The sequence below is a fragment of the Rousettus aegyptiacus genome, unplaced genomic scaffold (assembly GCF_014176215.1).
Source record: "Rousettus aegyptiacus isolate mRouAeg1 unplaced genomic scaffold, mRouAeg1.p scaffold_m13_p_8, whole genome shotgun sequence".
Classification (NCBI taxonomy): domain Eukaryota; kingdom Metazoa; phylum Chordata; class Mammalia; order Chiroptera; family Pteropodidae; genus Rousettus; species Rousettus aegyptiacus.
In genome coordinates this window covers 61,145,969-61,167,717 of record NW_023416311.1, presented here as the reverse complement: position 1 = coordinate 61,167,717, position 21,749 = coordinate 61,145,969, and the positions used below count along the sequence as shown (strand labels likewise).

At 31.2% G+C, this 21,749-nt stretch overlaps 1 protein-coding gene across 2 annotated transcripts in view; it reads left to right on the top strand.

Moving 5' to 3' along the window:
- The window catches only part of RASA1 (RAS p21 protein activator 1), a 92,024-nt gene that overhangs the window by 48,427 nt on the left and 21,848 nt on the right, over nt 1-21,749 (top strand). For both annotated transcript variants that reach the window (XM_016123788.2, XM_016123789.2), the window contains exons 6-11: nt 806-837; nt 4,684-4,736; nt 6,844-6,994; nt 11,442-11,520; nt 15,510-15,630; nt 16,349-16,505. In XM_016123788.2, coding sequence (XP_015979274.1) covers nt 806-837; nt 4,684-4,736; nt 6,844-6,994; nt 11,442-11,520; nt 15,510-15,630; nt 16,349-16,505 — 593 coding nt within the window. The remainder of the gene's footprint in view (nt 1-805; nt 838-4,683; nt 4,737-6,843; nt 6,995-11,441; nt 11,521-15,509; nt 15,631-16,348; nt 16,506-21,749) is intronic.

Here is a 21,749-nt window from a genome sequence, read left to right as displayed (position 1 = left end):
AATAAAAATTGGCTAAGAGCTTAAGATGCTTATAGTCACTGTAATAGAATGAATAACCCTGACGTTATCTTAATAGGAGTATCAAATAGAGTAAGGTAAAGTTCAAAAGATGATAAGAGAAGGACAGCTTTTCTATTCAAAGTAAATGTTTTAGGGACTCATTGTCTCACTGAGGAGGTGGCATTTAAGACACATCCTGCTTAGATGGTTTAGGTTTTAACTAACAGGTAGGAAGCAGTGAGTGGAAAGAATTAAGTGAAAAAGAACAAGCTACAGTGTTGGGAGAATGTAGATTAACAAATAGGTAGTTATATGCGACCATGGTATAGATCCCAAAAAAGAATTGGTAATGTGAAACAGGAAACAGACTTGAGTCATATGATGGATTTTGGTTGTAAACTGGGGAATTTGTAGGCAGTAGAGGGGTATTAAAGGTTTGGTTTTTAAAATTTCATTTTCGTTTGGCTTGGTGTTTCTTAATGCAAGGCAGAGTTGGAAGAAACTGATGAATCCAACTTGAAGTGTTAGGATGGGGCACAGAGGTAATTATACTAGTTGGGCTACTACTGTAACAGTTTAAGAAAAAGGGGTGGGGGAAGGGCTTGAATTAGAATAATCATAATAAAGGAAGAAGAGTAAGGGGTTTTGGAAGGTCATTTCTTGAACAAAAATATCTTTTCTTGTATATATATAAATATGAAGGGCAGGGTAGAGATAGGTGTGAAGATATTATTTTTATTAACTTTAATAAGAATAGAGAAATAGTTAATTATATAAAATACTGTCTTAATGTCTTCCCCTTTAGGGCCGGGAAGAAGATCCACACGAAGGCAAAATGTAAGTTTGTGTTAATTATTAAAAGGAAAAAATATATATATTGTGAACTTAAACTTACTAATTTGATAACTTTGACCAAAAAATATTTTAAAAGAAAATTGATATTTTGGGGGCTGTCTTAAACATTTTTTTATTTGGCTCAGGAACTGATGTCTAAATATTTTCTTAAGGACCTAGTGATAATCTTTAATAAAGGTGATTTATACCTATATATAACTCTTTTATCACCAAACTGAAGACTTTTCAATAAATGTTACATTGATAACATTATGAATGTCACAATTCCTCACATTTTTCTTTATTTTTTCATTCATTTGTTAATAGTACTTCTTGTTTTCATTGCCACATCTTTTATGTATTTTATGGCTCGGGTGTTTTGTTTTTTTGGATAGAGAACTTCTCCCCAAGGTCATGGTTCTTTACCATATTAATAAAATTCTCTAAGGACTTTCTTATAATCTTTTCATGCTAATTTTAAGTATTTCGTAAGGTCTAATTCAAAGACCAGGTATTACTACAGCTACTACTGGCCACATTCTTTTATATTCCAGAAGTTATTAGCTGTAACCAATAATCTCTTAGGGGAAGTTACTCCATGTGGCGTTTCAGCTTTTAATTTTATTATTGTCCTTGAAGATTTTTAAAAAATGTTCTTCTCATGCCTTTTGACATTTATTTGTATATGTTTCCTTTCAAAGGTCTTAACTCTTAATCTCAATTCTATTTTACTCATATTATTTTAGTAGACTGTTAATCTACTATCTTTTCAGTGGAACATTTTTTCTTGCCATCCTGTAGTATTTATAGATGGAATTTAAGGCTTGCCTTTCTAGTGTTTATTTTTAATCACTGGACCATAAAAACATTAAACTGAATATTCCACTTGCAATCACCTTATCTAATTCCGCACCCTTCTTAAGTGGAATATATGAGATGTTTTTCTGAGTTCATTTTCTGTATCATTCTCTGCAGTTGCAAAATAGGCTCCATCAGCGAGACCTCACCTTGTTGACTATATTAGTTAGTCTCCCCACACCTCTGTCAGGAATTACAAATCCTAATTAATGCCTAGAGGTGTCTTAAAGATAATGTAAGCAAATTAAATGGGTCAGGTGTATATATTCTCATTTTTCTCAAATTATAAGAATCTTGATCTTATTTTCCCTCTTGATAGAGATCAAGGTTCATGGAACTATTTCTCTACTGGAAAAACCAACACCATAAGTGTAGTGATAATGGAAACTGGCACTCTACATTCAGGAAGACTGTAGGGAGTCAAAACCTAGAAAGAGTTTGCCTGCAGTAGGGTTGACCACTTTAATTATGCAAGAATGAGAGTCTGGTATTGTGAAATCCTCTGTATTCAAGAGCAGCTAGAAATCTATATTTTTATCCCTATTAAAAATAATAGCATATATTTATTTAAAAAATATTTTAAAGCTACATCCATTTTTTTCATAGTGTATAGTACAAATCACACTTTCACTGGGAAATTTTATTTATACTGTTCTGATTGTTCAGTATTTTGAACTTTATAATTTTCTATTCATTAGGCATTTAGCATAAACTAAATTTGCAAAAGTGTTTATTTTATGTATTTGTCGGCTCCCTATAATTTTTTTAAGATGGAGTGTCCTCAGTAACATCCATGAATACCCTTAAAGACGAAATAGATGGTTTAACTTTTTTTCAGTCCCCTAGTTCCATGATCTAGGTGCCAAGTTATAATAATTTTCTCTTTTAAAATATTCCTTGAACGTGTACCTTCTTCTCAATTTTAAACAACCATATTCTAGTTCAAGCTCTTTTCATCTCTTACCAGGACTTGATGTAGCAACAACTTCCAATTTGTTCTTTCTCGATGGTTTAGTCTCCCCAGATCCTTTTTTCCAATAGTCAGAATCATCTACCTGAAACATGTATCTGACTGTATCACTTTTTCATTAAAAGTTTTAACTGATTCTCTACCATCTTTACTGTAGTAGAGCCAAAAAAGACCCTCTAATCTAGCTTTCATGTCCTTTTGTAGTCCTATTTCTTGTTTCTAGTATTTTACTCTCCAGCTTGTGGGTCTTCAGATGGATAGTATCATTTTTCTTCGTTTGCTGAAATTACTTCTTAGGCCAGAATTCCCCTCAATTGTGTTCAGTTAATTCCTATTCCAACTTCAAGATTTAACTCTATCACTTTCCCGAAAAGTTTTTTTTTTTTTTTTTTATCTTAAACACTGCAGAATTGGTGCTCTTCTGCATACCTTTCACGGCACTTTATTATATTTTTCTACATTGTTTTTATAGTTATACAGTATTTGTGTCCCTTTTTCTTACTAGTATAGAGACTTCCTAAGAAAGCAGAAATTCATTTTTCTATTATTGGTGCAAACCATGTGCTTGAAATATATACATGTTACATAAAGGTAATAAATGTCTGAGGAAACCCAAACCTAATCTTTTCAGAAAACAATATTGCTGATTTGTTCTCTAAACTCCCTTTGTTGCTCCCTCCACCTTTATGTTCTTCCTTTCCCTTTATTCTAACTATAAAAATATAAGATTGGTCTTTGAGGTCATCTAATCAACTCTCTCCCAGAATACAGAAATCCTGTTCTAGCATTTGTAGTAGATAGTAATATAGAACCGAAAGAAAAGAATGTAATGTAGAACCTTACTACATTTTAAGGTAGCCTGGACTGCTTCAGTTTGCTGTATATTTGCTTTATATTGTTCATAATTTGCATTGGGAGCCACAGGAGATCTGAATGAGCAAGTTAATGATTGGAATAGAGTTAAAGAGAGAATTTAAAAGTTTTAACAATTCAGGTGAAAATGTAAAACTTCAGTTATATTTTAATACTTTGCTCAATACTAGTATGGATGACTTACAACAGTGTGAATAGTCTCTAACCCTGTAACACAGGATTTTAGACCACATATATGTTTTAGTCTTATAGAATTTTTACTTTCTATCTTCCTCTTTAAGCCACTATTAAAATTAATTGTAGACCCTAAGAATATATGGCAAAGTGATAGGGATTTGATCTGTAATTGTCAGTTTGCATTAATGTGTTAATCAGCAAGATAAGATAATAGTCCTTCAGGTAAACCAGAGATTTTAAGTAGTTCAATTACTAGTAATTAATTTTTTAAACCAGATAGGTCATTTCATTTTAAGGTAAAATTTAAATACTTTAGTTATTATATACTATGGATCTTGACCATAATGGCATTTATGATCATTTATAAGAGCTTATTTTAATATAAAATATTCTTGCATTCTAATTTGATAGGTCATTTGCTCAAATAGAATTGGAACTACTGTCATTCTTTTCTTTCAGTTCTTGATGATGGTCTTTTTCTCATCTATTTAACCTTATTTTCTGATTTTCAGTAAAGTAAAATCAGCCATGTTGATTTTATTTGAAGAAAGAACTCAGGGAAATTCACTTTGAGAGAAATATGAAAAGAATTAATTCACTTTTGTTTTTCCCTGGATAATTCTGTAGTGGGTTCTCCCTGTACCCACTCCCAGTAAAAAGAAAGAACAATAGGTATGATGTAAGCATATAACAATTTGTCATTATTAGGATTAAAATCATACTGTTTTCGAATTGGTAATTAATATGGAACTTGTAGTTCATAGTAGATAGTCCATAATATTTTTTTAAATTATGCATGTTTGCAAAGTATAGTAACAAATGTAAAGTGAATGAAATAATTGTATTGCATTGTTTTATTCATGTGAGCTTGAATTACACCTGTTATATTGTTGGTTATTTAGTTTCGATCATATAAGGGCAAAAAAAAGACTTTTGATTTACATTTAAATTTAATTTGTTCTCTTTTTAAGATGGTTCCATGGGAAAATTTCCAAACAAGAAGCTTATAATTTACTAATGACAGGTACTCGTATATTCACTTACCTTTTCTAATGTCTTTATTTTAAAAGAATGAAAAAGTGAACCAACCATTTATTTTGCCTCTAGCATTCATTTGATATGTATGCATATTGTAATTTCTTGCCCAGCACAGAAAAATTGGTGTCTTTCCTTTTTAGTTGAAAGCATACATGCAGAATAAAATTCAGTGAAGTATTTTTTCCTTCTGCCCCAGGCCCCTGTCTTCTTATGCAGAGGCAGTACCAGATGAGAATGTTTTTCTGTGTTTCCGAAGTTTTCTGTGCCAGTATCTGCCTTTTGCACCCCTAAACGCACCCCTTATACATATCTCTCCACACACACAGGAACGTGCAAAATACTTTTTTTCTTGTTAGGTACGTTTTGGGAGGTCATTCATATCTTCATATATAAATTTTCATTCTCCTTTGTAATGATCATGAGCTTTCCATTATACAAATAATATGATTTATAATTAGCCTCCTATAGAAGAATATTACGTTGTTTTCAGTTTTTTTACTTTTCAGCTATAGCAAATGTTATTGCATTTATCTTGGTGTATTGTACAGTCATATAATTGGGCCTTAGTTAAAATATATTAATTTTAACAGCTTCTAAAACTGCAATTCAAGAGCTACGCAAAGTAAAAATTGGCTTGTATTGTGGGTTAGTTATTTGAAACAAAAATCATCCTGTCGTTATCCTAACTAAACATTTAAGACTGCATTAATTTAACTGTCAAATATTTCTGTGGTAAACGAAACCTTATTGGGATCTGAGATGTGTTTATGCATAATCTGTAATTTAGAAATTCTTTGAAAACAACCAGAGTTTAACAGTTCTGTATATGGTGAATAAACTACTTATTATTAAAGATGTTATCTAAGTTATTGTCTTAAGGCATAAGGCATTGCATTTCAGTATAGTTAAAATTGCTCTTTTGAAAAATTTGAGGCAGATTTAGAAATGTCCAATTGTGAGGATGTAGGCTAAGTAGGTTAAAAATAATGAACACGATAATGTTGTCTGGTAGTGATAGAGACCAAATGCTTAACCAAAATGACATGCTATCAACTTTCAGTGGGACCTAAATATTTTAGTGACTTTACTGAATTACAAACGTTTGTTTTTAAACTTGCACCATCAAATACTTGCACTCATTCTTGTATTAGACATGTAAAGTTGAAAGCAACCAAACTTAATTTGCTAACATTACTTTTTATTTTCTTTGGGTTGTATGCTCTTTTAACAATCTGGTGATTTTTCTCCCCCGAAAATTATAGCTAAGCACTTGCATGCACAATTATGCAGTAATTCCTGTTCTTTATATTGAATATGAAATTACTTGATAGTAAGTAAGCAGAATGGATAGATAATCAGACTAGTAGTAATTTACATAAAAATTACATCTGATATTTTGAGTGTTCATTGTGCTTTCCTAAAAGCAGTCAGGGTCTGTTCTTTTTTATGTCAGTAGGACTTAAACAGGGAAAAGGCAAAAGCATCTTAGTGTTGAGTCACTGCCAATTGAAGATATCAAAAAAAACTCCAAAACTCCAAAATTAATATGAAAACATTTAATATATGATAATTTGCTTCTACATAACTTTTCAGGACCAAACCTACTGAATGAAATATAGTGCAGGTATATTTTTATAATGTTCACAGATACTTCAGCTATTTTGAATATGCCTTTGTAAGCTTTTTAATGTTTATTTAGAAGCATTGATAAATACAGAATAGTCCAAGCAAGATTCACTGTAACTTTTTTAAACTCTTTTTATTGAGGGGATTTACAAACAGAAGGTGGCAGTTTTAGCCAGTATACCCTAACTGTGCTTAGATTATTCTTTCCAAGTTATGACAGATATAGACAGGAGTCACTGCTGCATACTTCTGCCCTATATTTTTATACAATAAAGAAAAGCAACATCATGGATGGTTATGACTCATAAACCAGAAAAAAAGTGTCTTAAAATTGCCTTCATTATAAAACAAGTTTCTGGTGAAAATTAGCATATGTTTATGACTTTTGAATATAGTTTGTAATTATACTACTTGACACTTTTTTATTTGATAATTAGAGAATAAAACTAACGGCTTCATTTTTACAGTTGGCCAAGTCTGCAGTTTTCTTGTGAGGCCTTCAGATAATACTCCTGGAGACTATTCACTTTATTTTCGGACCAGTGAAAATATTCAGCGATTTAAAATATGTCCAACACCAAACAATCAGTTTATGATGGGAGGCCGATATTATAACAGGTAAGTTGTGAGAAGTTTTTAGTTATTTTACTTTTGCCAAAAATAGTTGAGGTCTCAGTAACATAGTATATCAATTTCAAAATTAAAGTTTGACTTCTCAAAATTTTAAATTACAAGACCTTTAATATAACTTAGTAGTACTCATGCGCAAGAATTCTTTAGATGATATCTAATATGAATATAAATTAATAACTTGTTTCCTTCAGAGGTAATTTATATAATTTTGAGGGGTTATTTATGCACAAGCTATTTGCCGCAGATTTGCTTAACTTATGTATTATCTGTAGGACAGCAAAACATCTAACTAAAGAAAAGAAAATACATTAGTCTTTGATCAATGAGTCATTTTAATAAGAAAAAAAGCTCCTAAAGAATAACCTGAGACTTACTACAAATGTTTTCATGTAATTGAGTTGTTTTCAAGTTGTTATTTCTTATTCATAATTATTGGTTCCTACTTCTCACCTTTAAAGTTCTAAGTAAACTCTTTGCTTGTCCCAAAATTCAGAATGAACTTTAGCCACTTGATTAAGTAAGTAAGCTGATAGAGAAACCATCTGACAGAATGTCAAATGTTTTTTTATATTTAATAGAAAGTAAACTTTCATTTTACTTCTGAATATAAAGGTTTTCCCATATTGGATAATACTAGAGAGCATTGTTTTCCTTTTGTGAGGCTTGTATAAGTTAAATGCAAGTTAAAATACCATAGCAGCATTCTCCATCCCATTTAGAATTTCACTTACAGTTTGACCTTCGAGTATATAGGGAACTAGAAGCTGGTTTATGTGGAAAACAAAACATAACAACAAAACAAGTTCTAGTTGCTTTAGTTCAATGGACAATTATAAGATCAAATGGAAGATGTGAGTCTAGACAGTTGGATTCTTTTACACAGATCTTATATAAACTACAGGAGTACTTTCTACATTAGTCTGATCTAGACATCCTTACTGAATATCTAGCTAGCTGCAATTTGAGCTCTTAATGAAGGTAAATTAATTTTCCCATTGTCCAGTTTTCTAGGGATTCAGAATAGATAAAACTATGAATTTAAAACAATTCTTAATTGGTAAATGTTCATCTTGAGGCTTTTTCTAAAGATAAAATAATTTACATAGATTTATTTTGGGGGGAAGTTTGTTTATTGACTTAAACTTCCTTATGATACACATCCTGCAATCCTTATGATACACATTGATACACATTGTTTATTGACTTAAACTTCCTTATGATACACATCCTGCAATCCTTATGATACACATTGACTTAAACTTCCTTATGATACACATCCTGCAATCCTACATAATGGAGGCAATCTGTAAGATATATAAAAGTAGTTTTTTGTTGTTGATAAAGACCAGCATGAAACTGGAAGAAAGAAGTATTTGAAGTACATTTCTTTCCAAATTATTAGTCTGCTTGCAAAATGCTGACTTAAAAAATTTTAAATATATGGTAATATAGCATTTGCAGTCATTCCTCAAATCTGACTTAGAGGCTTTTTATCCTTCTCAGTGGATGTGTTCATCTTATAAAGCTTTTTAAAATGAAAGTTAGAAATTGTATGAACTTGACGACTGGAAAATAGCAGTTTTTATAATTGTTTTGGAAACACATATTCCATTTTAGCATTAATATCAGTAATCAAGTAGTTCCTAAAAAGATACACCTTTGTGATTGTCATTGTTTAGACATGGACGGGTAAAGCTGAATTGTCCAATAAATCTATTTAACAGAGGCATAACCTGCTGTCCCATCTGCTCATTAGCTCTACATCAGTCTTTTGTTAAAGAGAGGTAGCAGCTTTGACTGTTTCATTTAGAAACAGCTTTGTTGAGACATAACTTTAATGTTCCTATAATCAAAATTTCATAAAAGTAGTAGATAGATACATTTAACAGCAAATATAATTCAGCAAACATTGACAATGGCTAATCTACTTTGTGAAATATATTGCACAAATCCTGTACATATACATAGAGAAAAATATACTGTTCCTATATAATTAGTGCTCAGGTCTATTGGTAAGCTGACTGTGATAAATTAAGGGATGTACAAATATACATAGGACAATCAGTGGGAAGAGAGTAGTTCAAGTGGTGGTGGAAAGGGAGTGAGGATTTTAGACTTTGAAGATTACTAACATTTATGTAGGGTTCAAGAAGAGAGAGAGGCAGTTATTTTTACTAAGTAAATTACTAAACTGAAAGTACAGGACATAGTATCTTTAGAAACATGTTTAATTCACAAATGCATTTATAGCAAACATGTTTTAATTTCCTGACATGTAAATCTGATTTCATGGCTAAAACTTTTATGGAATGTTTAGGCAGTCTTGCATCCCCCATGACTTTCTTTATGTGTATCTGGATATAATACAAATTAAAAAGGAATTAAAAAAAAAAAACTATTGGAAGTCCATCTCATTGGTAAAAATATATTTGATCAGTTGCCACACACTTATAAATTTGTTCCTGAATTTTTAAAGTTGTACAATCTGTACTGTACTTTACAATCGTATCCTCTTCTTTTAGCTCATGGCTAAGAATTATGTTGTAATATTGAGGCGCTACACAGGATTGATTGCATTTTACAGTTATAGAACAAGAAACCTTTGATATTTACTGTTTTTCATAGCTTTAATGCTTTTTGTCTTGAAACACATAGTCATCTCTGTGGTACTATCTAGCTGTCTTCAAATGTTTTCTGATATTTATTTTTCTTTTAACATTTTTGGATTAATATGTGGTATTAACATTTCTCATTTAAAACTTATAACTTTCCTTGTCCTTTTGATGATACCTTTTTGCTTGTTTAATCTCTATTCCCCCCTTGCTCCCTTGCATTAAATACTGCCTTGGTATTTATTTTATATCTATTCATTTTCATTTTTTTATTAATAATTTAAAGTCTTTAATATTATATTGGTTTAAGTTAATTTTTTAGTATAGGAAAGATTTTATCACTGGAGGTACATATATATATATTTTGTATATATATGTGTATCTTTGGAGATAAACATATGTATTAATGTGTATATATATACATACATATATATCTCAAGGATAAAAGATATATACTAATTATGTCAGTAGGAAGAATTATGAAAAAAATCAAGCGATATATACCCAATTATTTATATATTTCAGTTATTGTACTAGTAGGAACATGAAAAAAATTAAATAGTAGATTAAAAGATGTTTCCTAGGAATCCCTAAAATACCCTCTCTTCTAGTCTACTAAAGGAACATTTAGAATTCTGGGATTTAAATATTCAGTACAATAAAATGGCCTACCGATTATAGAGAAACACACTTTTATATTTAAAAAAACTATTAAATTTGTGTTAAAATGTCATTTATTTTCAATTTTGTTTTGTTTGTAGTATTTTCCAAATATTGAGAATATTTTAGGCAGTCCTAGCCACAGCAGTCAGACAAGAAAAAGAAACAAAAGATGTCCAAATTGGAAAGCAAGAAGTAAAACTGTCATTATTTGCAGATGACATGATACTATGTATAGATAACCCTAAAGACCCTACCAAAAAAACTGTTAGAACTGATAAATGAATTCAATAAAGTAGCAAGATACAAAATTAATATTCAGTGATCAGTTGCATTTTTATATACCCAAAATGTCGGAGAAATTAAGAAAACAATCTCATTTAAAATTGCATCAAAAAGCATTCCTAGGATAAATTTAACTAGAGAGGTAAAAGATCTATCTATATTCAGAAAATTATAAGACACTGAAGAAAGAAATTGAAGAAAATACAGATAAATGGAAGCATATACTGTGCTTGTGGAAAGAATTAACATCATTAAAATGTCCGTAAAACCCAAAGTATCTATAGGTTTAATGCAATACCTAAAAAATTAAAATTTCTAGCACTTTTATCAAAGTCAATAACCCTTTTCTGCTGCAGCAATAATCTTATATGTAAGATTGCTCCTGGTCTTTTTTTTGTATTTGCTTCTGTGTTCACTTATTTATATGTTTTATGACCTAACTCCATCTGATTCTTATAAAAGCAGGAAGTGTAAATGTTTTGACGATAGAAATTCTCAGTTTACCTGAACTCACTGGTTGCTAATAAATGCCATTTCTCTCATCAGTTTTTCCTTCTCAAAATTAGAAATGCCATTATTAAAAATTTTTAAAGTAGACTTTAATTCTTTCCCAGTCGATAGTGATTGTTGAGTATGTATATAAAAAATTAGAATCTCTGACTCAGGTATTCTTACCTATAAACCAATATTGAGAGTATTCCTGTTTTTCTAAATGTGTCTGTTATGATTCTGTATTCTATTAATGTATTCAAGTTCTATGCTTTGAAAAAACTTGCAAATAAATAATTCTTGCTAACAGAGTTTGCATGTATTTTCAAGAGTTGCATTTTTTATGAGACAAATTATGTTAATATAAGTAATTTTTATTTTAACAGCATTGGGGACATCATAGACCACTATCGAAAAGAACAGATTGTTGAAGGTTATTATCTTAAGGAACCTGTACCAATGCAGGTCAGTGTTGTTTTTTTTCCTTTTTGCAGTAATTAGCGTTTTATTTTAAAATGAATTTTTGGTGGTATGTTAATATACATACTCATGCATTTAAAATTGGATAAAAATTTTAAAACTGTGGATTATTCAGATTCTTTTAGAAAATAAATTGTAAGAGAATCTCTTAGTATTTATTTAATTTGGTTCTAGATAATTAGGAAGTCCTTGATGGCTTTTTGATAATAGAAGCAGTGGTGAGGGCAGAAGCCAAGTTGCACTGGGTCAAGGAGTGAGTTTGTTGGAGGCAAAAGTGGAGACAGCAAGGAGAAATGAAGCCAGGCTTATTAACTAGGTGAGCTTGGTAAGTAAAGAAAATAAATTAAAAATGGGAACTAGAAGAAAATGTAGGGCTATGAGGGGTTTAAACTTTTTCTTTGTTTATTTGTCTGTAGTTTTATGCTGAGCATTTTGAGCATATCTGTATACTCTGGGTAAAGCCAATTGTTATGGGGAAAATAACAGTGGGTGAGGAATGGGTAATGTCAGTAACTGATGTACAAGGTCCTAGAGAAGGCAAGACTGACTAAAATTCAGAACACAAGAGGAAAAATTGGCCTTGAACAAGAGGGCCTGTTGACTATTAGTCGTTTAATGCATAGGGAGATTAATTAGTCTCTGTTTATTTTTCTCATCATACTTTCTTAAGTTTGGTGGGAAAGGGTTATAGCAGGGGTTAAAAGAAGGTACAGTCATGCTGTTCATTGTTGGGGATATATTCTGAGAAATGTGTTGTTAGGTGATTGATCTTTGTGCGATCATCATAAAGTATACTTACACAAACCTAGATGATATAGCCTACTACAGCAATAGGCTATGTGGTATAGCCTATTTATTGCTCCTAGGCTACAAGCCTATATAGCATGTTACTCCACAAAAATATGTGAAATTAAATCAAGCATGAGAGAAATGAAGCAATCAAGAGATACAAACACAAGATCTATGAGGCTGCTGCCGGTATAACACAGCATAGTATGGTACAGCAAACTTTTTTTTTTTTTTTTTTAATAAATAGAGTACATTCTAAAATAACAAAAAGTATAGTAAATATTAAATCGGTAACGTGGTCATTTATTATTATTTGTACTGTACATAACTGTGTTTTGCTTTTTATACGACTGACAGCACAAGTAGGTTTATTTTCAGCATCACCACCACAAACACGTGGTTTTGTGTTGTGCTACCACATTATGACAGCTACAACATTTACAACCTCACTAGGCAATAGGAATTTTTCAGCTCCATTATAATCTTATGGGCTCACCATTACATGTGTGGACTCTTGCCATGCAGTGCTTGAATATACTTGAGAAGAGTGATTAAGAATTTTCCTATGTGGAATATAGGGACATAAAGAAGACTTCCTAGAGATTTTGCATACATACCCAACTAAACTTGTACAGTAATTTGTAGTGTCTAGCTTCTCAATTTTCCCCCCTCCTAAGATGGGCAGCATCTTTTATCTGTCTGTCTGTCTATCTATCTATTTCTCCTAATTTTTATTATTATTTATTTATTTACTTACTTAATTGAAGAAAAGATTTAAATTCCTCTCCCCCTGCCCCGTTTACGTGCCCCCCCCCACTCTGGTAACCACTAGGTCCATTGTCCATATGAGCAGTGTCTTTTAAATTCAAGTAACTATTCATCCACTGTCATGCATGACCTAGAACATACCCATTTTATAAATCCTAATTCCAGATTTCAGATACATTTCTAATAAGTTCTTGCTTATAGTTACTCTGGTTCTTCCTCACACTTTTACTGTCAAAATAGAATAGTGAATCCAGATGTTAAATATCCCTCTCCTGGGTTCTAGTTTATGATTCTTTGTTGTTCTATACTTGCCTCATCAAATGCAATACTTTAGAAAACTTTGGCTGATATTTTCGTTGGAGATACAGTCCTCTTTGCCCTTAAGTATAAAATATTTGTATGTTTAGTATGGTGAAACATACTAAATGATCAGTATGGTGAAATTTTAAAATTTCTACATTATCTGTCTCTTTCTAAGTCAGACTTTTCCTTTTAGCAAAGTAATAATTTAAATTTTGGTCACAAAATATTGTATGATGTCATTCCTGTTGAATGACTAACAAATGGGAGCACCATATTTTCTTTTATCCCCCTAGAAATAATTTGTTCACTCAACAATTATTGAGTTTTGAGAAAATTTATCAAGAATATTATCATCTGAAGAATTATAGTCTGAGATTTTGCTTATCAAAATCAATTTTATCATAATACTACATCCCAGAGTGCTGCTGTTTCTTTGCATTCATCTTATGACTCTTTCAATAATTGTCAGCTATATCCCTTAATATTTTCTCTTTGTTATTATGAGCAGAAAATAGTTCTCTATTTCCAGCTATGTTCAATAAAAGCTAATAAAAGGACAACAAAAATAGTCTTTTATACTTCTTTAAAAGGTAGTACTTGACAAAATAGAAAAAAAAAATGCCAAAGAGTGATGCAATAGAGATGATTTATTTCACTCCCACATCATCCTCTAGGGTAAAGGTTGGCAAATTTGTTCCGTAAAGGGGCCAGATAATAAATAGGTTATATGGCTATTCAGTCTTTGTTTCAACTACTAAACTTTGCCTTTGTAGTGTGAAAGCAGCCAAGGATGTGATGTAAGGGAATGAGTATGGCTGTGTTCCAATAAAACTCTATTTCCCAAAACGGTCAGTGGGCAGAATTTGGCACATGTACCATGGTTTGTCAACTCTTGCTCTTTAGCATACTTGGTAATAATTATTGAGTAATGATGTAGTGGTTCCTAGGATCATGAAACAATGGAATGTTTCAAGATGTAGGAAAGGAAGATTTATGAGTCTCATATCTTAGATTTATAAAAGGACCTAATGGACATGTGAAATTTCTAATAAGAAAAAGTCATAAAGTATTAATCCTTGCAAATAGTTTCCTTGCAGTTTTCTCCATTCACCTAGTGTTTCTTACAGATGTATATTTGTACATAAACACACATGAATTTGATTTATGCTTATATTGGTTCCTAATTTATCAATTCAACTTCAAGACAGTGGCATTTGCTGTAAAACACAACAAAACTGATGGTATAGTAGTTCCCCCTTACCTGCAGGGAATACATTCCAAGACCCCAGTGGATACCTGAAACTGTTGATAGTACCAACCCCTGTATATACATTTTTTTCCTACACATATGTATCTATGATAAAGATTGGTTTATAAGTTAGGCACAGTAAGAGATTTAACAACAACAATAATAAAATAGAGCAGTTATAACAATGCACTGTAATAAAGTTATATAAATTTGCTCTCAAAATATATTATTGTATGGTACTCACCCTTCTTGTGATATGAAATAAAATACAGTGCCTACATGATGAGATGAAATGAGGTGACTCACATAGGAATTGTGACATACTGTTAGGCTACTGTAAGAGATATAAGCACTGTGATACCTTGACAGTCTGATAACTGAGGTGGCGAATGGGTGGGCATTGGATAGAGCATGGATATGCTGGACAAAGGGATGATTCATGTCCCAGGCGGGACAGAGTGGGATGAGTGAGATTTCATCACGCTATTTGGAACAGCGTGCAAGTTAAAACATGAATTGTTTTATTTCTGGAATTTTCCATTTATTATTTTCAGATGATTGTTGACCATGGGTAACTGAAACCACAAAAAGCTAAACCACAGATAAGGAGGGACTACTATATTTTTGAAAATAGCTTGTTAGTTGTCCATGTTCTTGAGAAATGGTAAGGAAAACTTTTTGAGAATTTCTTCAGAAAGCAAAGACTCTCTTAATATATTTGTTACATACTTTTAGATTTTAGTACTTGAAACATTTTTTAAATGTCTAGACAGACACAATCTGGTTTTTAATTGGTAGTTCAGTCGATTTTACTTAATTTTCATTAAGAATTCATGAAACAATTTTAATACTTTTAAAAATTCAGGATCAAGAACAAGTACTCAATGATACAGTTGATGGCAAAGAAATCTATAATACAATTCGTCGAAAAACAAAGGATGCCTTTTATAAAAATATTGTTAAGAAAGGTTATCTTCTAAAAAAGGGTAAGTGCGAACTTTTAAGACTAAAGACTCAATTACAGTATTTATATTTATGATTGATGCATTGTAAATATGGGGCATAAAATTTATTGAGATATGTATTTAATGTTATTTTGCTCTATATCATTAATAATTGACCCTCGTTTAGAGATTTTATCTAAGCAGCCTTCAAAATCTAGTCTAGATGTCTATTAAGTCCACATTTTCAAGCAAAGTTTTAGGAAACAAGTTTATTTATCTTTAAATCCTGAGGTCAGTTCCAGTACATGGTATTTGAATTTTTGCCCTATGACTACCTTATAATATTTTTTTAAATAAGGAAGACATCTGTGGCATTTTGCCTCAGTTTAACATTCAAAAATGTTCGAGAGTTGGAGCAGCACAAGGTTAGTGGGAGAGGTATTTTTGTTTGTTTGTTTGTTTGTTTTCTGGCTGAAAAAGAATTACTCCTAAATAAGAATTTTAAAGAGTTAATCATAATGAAATTTCCAAAGATATAGTTTAGGTACCATGTGTTCATTAAAAAGCACTGTACCAAAAGTTCTTTTTCTGCAGATAAATTACATTTTCTCATAAGGATTGGTATGTTCTTTAAGCTTTGGAATATAAATTAAAATATATTTAATTTTTATTTTCAGCAAGTATAATTTTTATGATTTTAATATATATGGCTTCACAATTCATTATTTGCCTAAGGGAAAACTTTTTTTTTTTTTAACAGGCAAAGGAAAACGGTGGAAAAATTTATATTTTATCTTAGAGGGTAGTGATGCCCAACTTATTTATTTTGAGAGTGAAAAACGAGCTACAAAACCAAAAGGATTAATAGATCTCAGTGTATGTTCTGTCTATGTTGTTCATGATAGCCTCTTTGGCAGGTAAGAAACTGATTTCCTATTTCTTTTTGTAGTTATTTTATCAATAAAATAGTGAGTGTTCAGATCATTTCAAAGCATAGCAAACCAATTTTGAGAGTGTTAATCATCTAAAAATGTCAGATTACTTTCTAGAGTAATTTTTGTCTTCTTTAAACTAACCTATGCCTAAAATTCTCTTGTGTTACCAAGAAATTTTTGGAATGACATTTCCCGTAGTAAACTTGTATATATCCTATTATTCCTGTAGTAAACTCATATATATCCCTGCCCCGACCAATGATCTTTTGAGTAATTTACTTTAAGTCTTGTCATTTTTTTTCCTAATTTTATCACATTCTGTGTTAACTCAGTGCATCTGATAGTACTAGGTATAGTCGGTTGTACTATTAACTTGGTAAATATGTTCCTAAGAAATTTGACGTTGAGAAACAATCATAATATAAAAACAATTGTTTCAATAGGAAAGCATATTTCTGATTTGAAATTAAAACCTTTTTCTTACATTAATTTCTAAGTTAAAATAATATGTGTATAAATGTATATGCTGAAGGTAAATCCTGAACATTACATGGCAAATCCAGCTCTTGATTACATCTGGTTTTTTACTCAAGTACAAATAGCCTTTCTTTACCTTTCACCATTGGTATTAATAATAATCCATTCCAGAGTCTTTTTAGTTATGTTTACCATTTTTGTTACCTATCGTTATGATTAATGAGAAAAAATCAATTAAAACAAATGTTTTTAAGAACTTGTTTGCTTCAGGATGGCATTTCTACTAGGCAGATCTAGTTTTATCCTAACTAAATTGATAAAATTATAAGAGAAATAGCTATAGAGTTACAGCCTTGTCATTTCATTTTTCCAAACTGTGTTTCAGAGATCACATTAGTGTCATTTGTGATTTTAATTGATAGGCAGTTTTTTTTAAAAAGATTAAAATAGGTTTGGGAAATGCTGAACTACCTAGTTTCCCTACAACAGGGTTTTTTGAATCTTAGCTAGTGTTATATTGTGAATCACTAAGGGAGTATAATATAAAATATTTCATGAATTCATTTGAACTTGATGCCCTCCATCTTTTTTTTATGAATACTTCCTAATATCTTATAAAAACAGCTATTCCAAAGTATATGCAAAAAAAAGTTTTGGTAAGATAGGATTTCTTAGGATTTTTTGTTTCTTAACAATATGGGAATTTTGACCTTCTCTGTGGTTGAATAAGACTTCAAGTTCCTTTTTCTTTTCATCTCTGCTCTGCCTTCCTTTCATGTGTGCTGGATCCTTCCTCACAGACCAGCTTCTCTTCATGGTGCCAGGGTGACAAATAGTACCAGAGAAAGGACAAGTGAACATTTCCTGTAGTAACTATTGAAAATCCTGAGAATGCACTATTGAGTCACCTGTGACAGTTTCTAGTCTTAGGTTACCTGAGGTAGCAAAAGAATTGAAATTACCTTTATAAAGTGAGGCCATTGATCACCCAGCCCCGCTTCTGATGATGCTGCCCAGGTAGTGAAGATGTTATCTTTAAGGGTCAGTGAAATGGATGTTGGAGAGACAACCACACTGTTCTTTCCCAAATACAGTTTATTTGTGTTATCAACAGTTGCAAGAGGGAAGAGATCTGGGGAACTAGCTATTGAGATAAATAATATGAAATAGGTGGTTCTTAAGCTGAATCTTGGAGGATGAGTATGAATTCATTTAATAGAGCAGAGCTTCCCAACCAGTGTGCAAGGAATAAGTAATAGTTGTTACTTGAAATATTTGTGGTTGTAAGTTATTATAATAATAATATTACAACAAACGTTTTACATTTCAGTGATTACAATGCTTGAAATTATATGACTCCCTCAACAAACTCGTTTAATTCCTTATTTTGTTGTGGCAAAAGAATTGGTGCATAGCATTTGTAGACAAAACTCTCTAGTAATGGTCATATTTTGGTACTTTCCTCTGACTTTTTTGTTCAGTCTCAGATATTCTGAATATTAACTTTATTCACAGTTCTTTCATCATCAGTGAAGTTACTTTTTGTGTTCATGTGTAAAATTTAGTTTTGTTTTTTTACATTTTTTCTGTTAACAAGTTAAAATTTTTTTTACTATAAAATATTTAAGGGAGTTATTGGAAAATGGAACCAATTTAGATTTTTTCAGTGTTACATTATAATTCGCTTTAACGTACAAACATTTATTTTCCTATCATAAAGTGCATTTTGGTGCTTAAAACTGGCAAGTCCTTCATTTCACAAGATGAAAACAGTAGCCTTAGTTTTAGAAATTCAGCCCATTAATTGAGCCACTTAATAAAAAAATATATTGAATTTAGCTAAATTCAATAAAATTTCTCTTCCTCAGCCTAAATAGTGCATAAAAGTTAGTAAATAAATCAGTGATGCCAAGCACTTTGTGCTGGTACAGTACCACTAAAGAACTGTGAGCTCCAAATAAAAGTTTATTCTCTCTGCCCTCCCTCTCCCCAATCCCCTCCTCTCACAGATCTGTTTCTGCAGTGTCAGGTTACATACACTTGGGAAGTTTGTTATAAGATCATGCAATTAAGAGCTAAAGCTAAATAAAGCCAAAGTGCTTCACACAGAGTTGAAAAATTATTTGTTTAATCAGTCTGCATGGAAATAGCCAAATCTTTGAGGCCAAAAAGCAAAAAAAAAAAAAAAAGAGAGAGAGACAGAGAAAAGATACCACTTTCAGATAGTATTAGATTATGTTCAGAGAGAATTATCAGTAAATTCAGTGGCTATATGTCAATACAGAGATTACATTGTCACTGCAGACTGATGAATCTATAGACTTTAGAAATATTTGGAAGTTAATTATTAGTCATTCAGAGAATCACCAAAAGAAATAAGTATGAATTATTCAAAACAATAAATGAATCCCTTCGAAACCAAGAAGATATGGAAATAGTATTTAAGTTTATGATTGATGACGAGTCTTCATGATAGGAACATTTAAAGGTTTTACATCAGAAATTCATTCTAGAAAATAAGCAATACAGACATGCTCTTATATGTAGTATTTGGTCTGTAGACCTGAATTTTACATGAAATGATATTTAAAAATGGAGACTAATAAAATCCAAGTTGCTTTAACTGCACACTTTCAGTTTCTTGAGGGGAAATGGGATTACAATACCACTGTACTGTTTGATACCAGAGTATGTAAGCTACTCAAAGAAGAGTTTTGCTAAAATTTATGATCTAGAAGAAGAAAACTTTTTGGTGAGTAATTCTCACTTTGCAGATTTATTGAAGAATGGGTAAACGTTCTCAAAATTAGAAGTACAACATAAAAAGATATTGTGTTCTGACATTTTTGGATTCAAAGCAGAAAGTCAGCTTTGGAAAAAGTGAGATTAAAAATGATTCACTAGTAATACATTGTAATTTGAATAATATGTATCCTAAAGAATTAAGACTAATAAAGCAACATCTGGATAATTTCAAAGAAAAGCTGTTTACCATTATTTTGACGTAATTTATACGAATAGGTGCAACTGAATTGAAATCCTGTTTGTACTATCAAAAGAAAGGTCAACCTTATATTTGCCAATTAAAGGAACTCCTAGAGTAAAAAGATCAGAACTTTGAAGTACAATTTAAAGGGACTGAATTATTCCTATTCTAGTTAATAATATCAAGAAAGGAGTTTATGTTAGTGAAAAAGCAATAAATACACATTTCTCATTCGCTACAAGATTATAACTTGCTTCTTGTGCAGTTTTTCTTTTTTTGAAGGTGACTTTCAAGAATTTGAAGACATCTGAAAAAGTCTAGGCCACAAATTGTATTTAATGATACCAAGTCTGAACTTAATATGAAAAAGTTATATATGAGAAGTAACACAAGTATCTTATTTGTAAAACGTAACATTTTTTCACAGTATGCCAGTTTACCATCAACTGTATTGTGTGCCTTACTATGAAATAGTTGGGACGCACTGAGAAAGACTGAATGCCAACGAAGAGAGAATCAGCAAAGTATATTTCAAGGAAATGAAAAGTGACCTCTACCAGATAATGAGACTAGTAAAAAATAGGTCGATACTAAATTATGTATCATAGAATGCAAATACCATAGCACTACATAACTGTGGTTAAATGCTGTTATCTTTTTCTTTGCTGTGTTATCAAATACATGACAGGCATTTGAACATTTCTTGCTTTGTGTAAGCTTAGAACCCAATACACTGAGATTTTTAGCATTTAGATGAAGTCTAATGTGAAATTAACAGCAATCCTCTGCAATAGATGTGATTGATGTGCATGCTAAGCTGTGACAAAGGAATGTTGGACACACTGCTCGTTTGGCTCCTTCCCTGCCCATTTTAATTGCACAGCTGTACCAATTTTCCTATAATTTTTAGTATTACAAAGTGTCCTTTAAGTACTCTATTTCTTTATGTGAAACTTCTGACTCTTAATACTGCTTTACTTTAAATAATAACAATTTCGGAAGCACAAATTGAAAGACATTTCAGTGATACTGAGTTATTATAGTGAATATTTATGTGGGAATGTTTACACCTTTATTATTTTTTAGACTGAATCTTTCACTGTTGCAGCAGTATTTTATCTTCATTAAGAAAGGATTTTTACCTGGATTTTAAATTTTCATTTAGCAGTTATTTTCTTTCAGCATTTTAAGGATTGTTTTCTGCCTTACAGCATTAACTTTGTTATTCTAATTGATTCTTGTTTTGAAATAATGTGACTTTTCTCTCCAAGGTACTGTATTTTATCTTTCTCTGGCTGCTTTGAGATTTTTTCTTATCTTAGATTTTCAACAATTTAACCAAAATGTGCCTACTGTAATTTTTTTAAAAATTTATCCTGATGTTTGTAGAGCTTCTTCGCTCTCAGACCTGATGTCATTTATCATTTTTGAAAACTTGGTATCTCTTTAAGCAGTTCTTCTGCCGCAGTCTCTTTTTATCTTTTGGGATTCGTGTTACACAGTATACCTTTTTACTATGTCTCATGTGTCTCTTATATAGTTGTCTGTTTTTCATCAGTTTTTCTTAGTGCATCAGTCTGGATTTTCTTGTGATTTGTCTTTCAGTTCAGTAATGTACTCTTCTGAAGTTTAATGCATTTGTCGAAGTCTTACTTATGTTTATTACATTTTTCATTTTATAATTTCCATTTGATTCATAGATCCAGTTATCTGGAAAAATTTGCTATTTTATTTATTAAACATTTTCATTACAGTACTTGAAA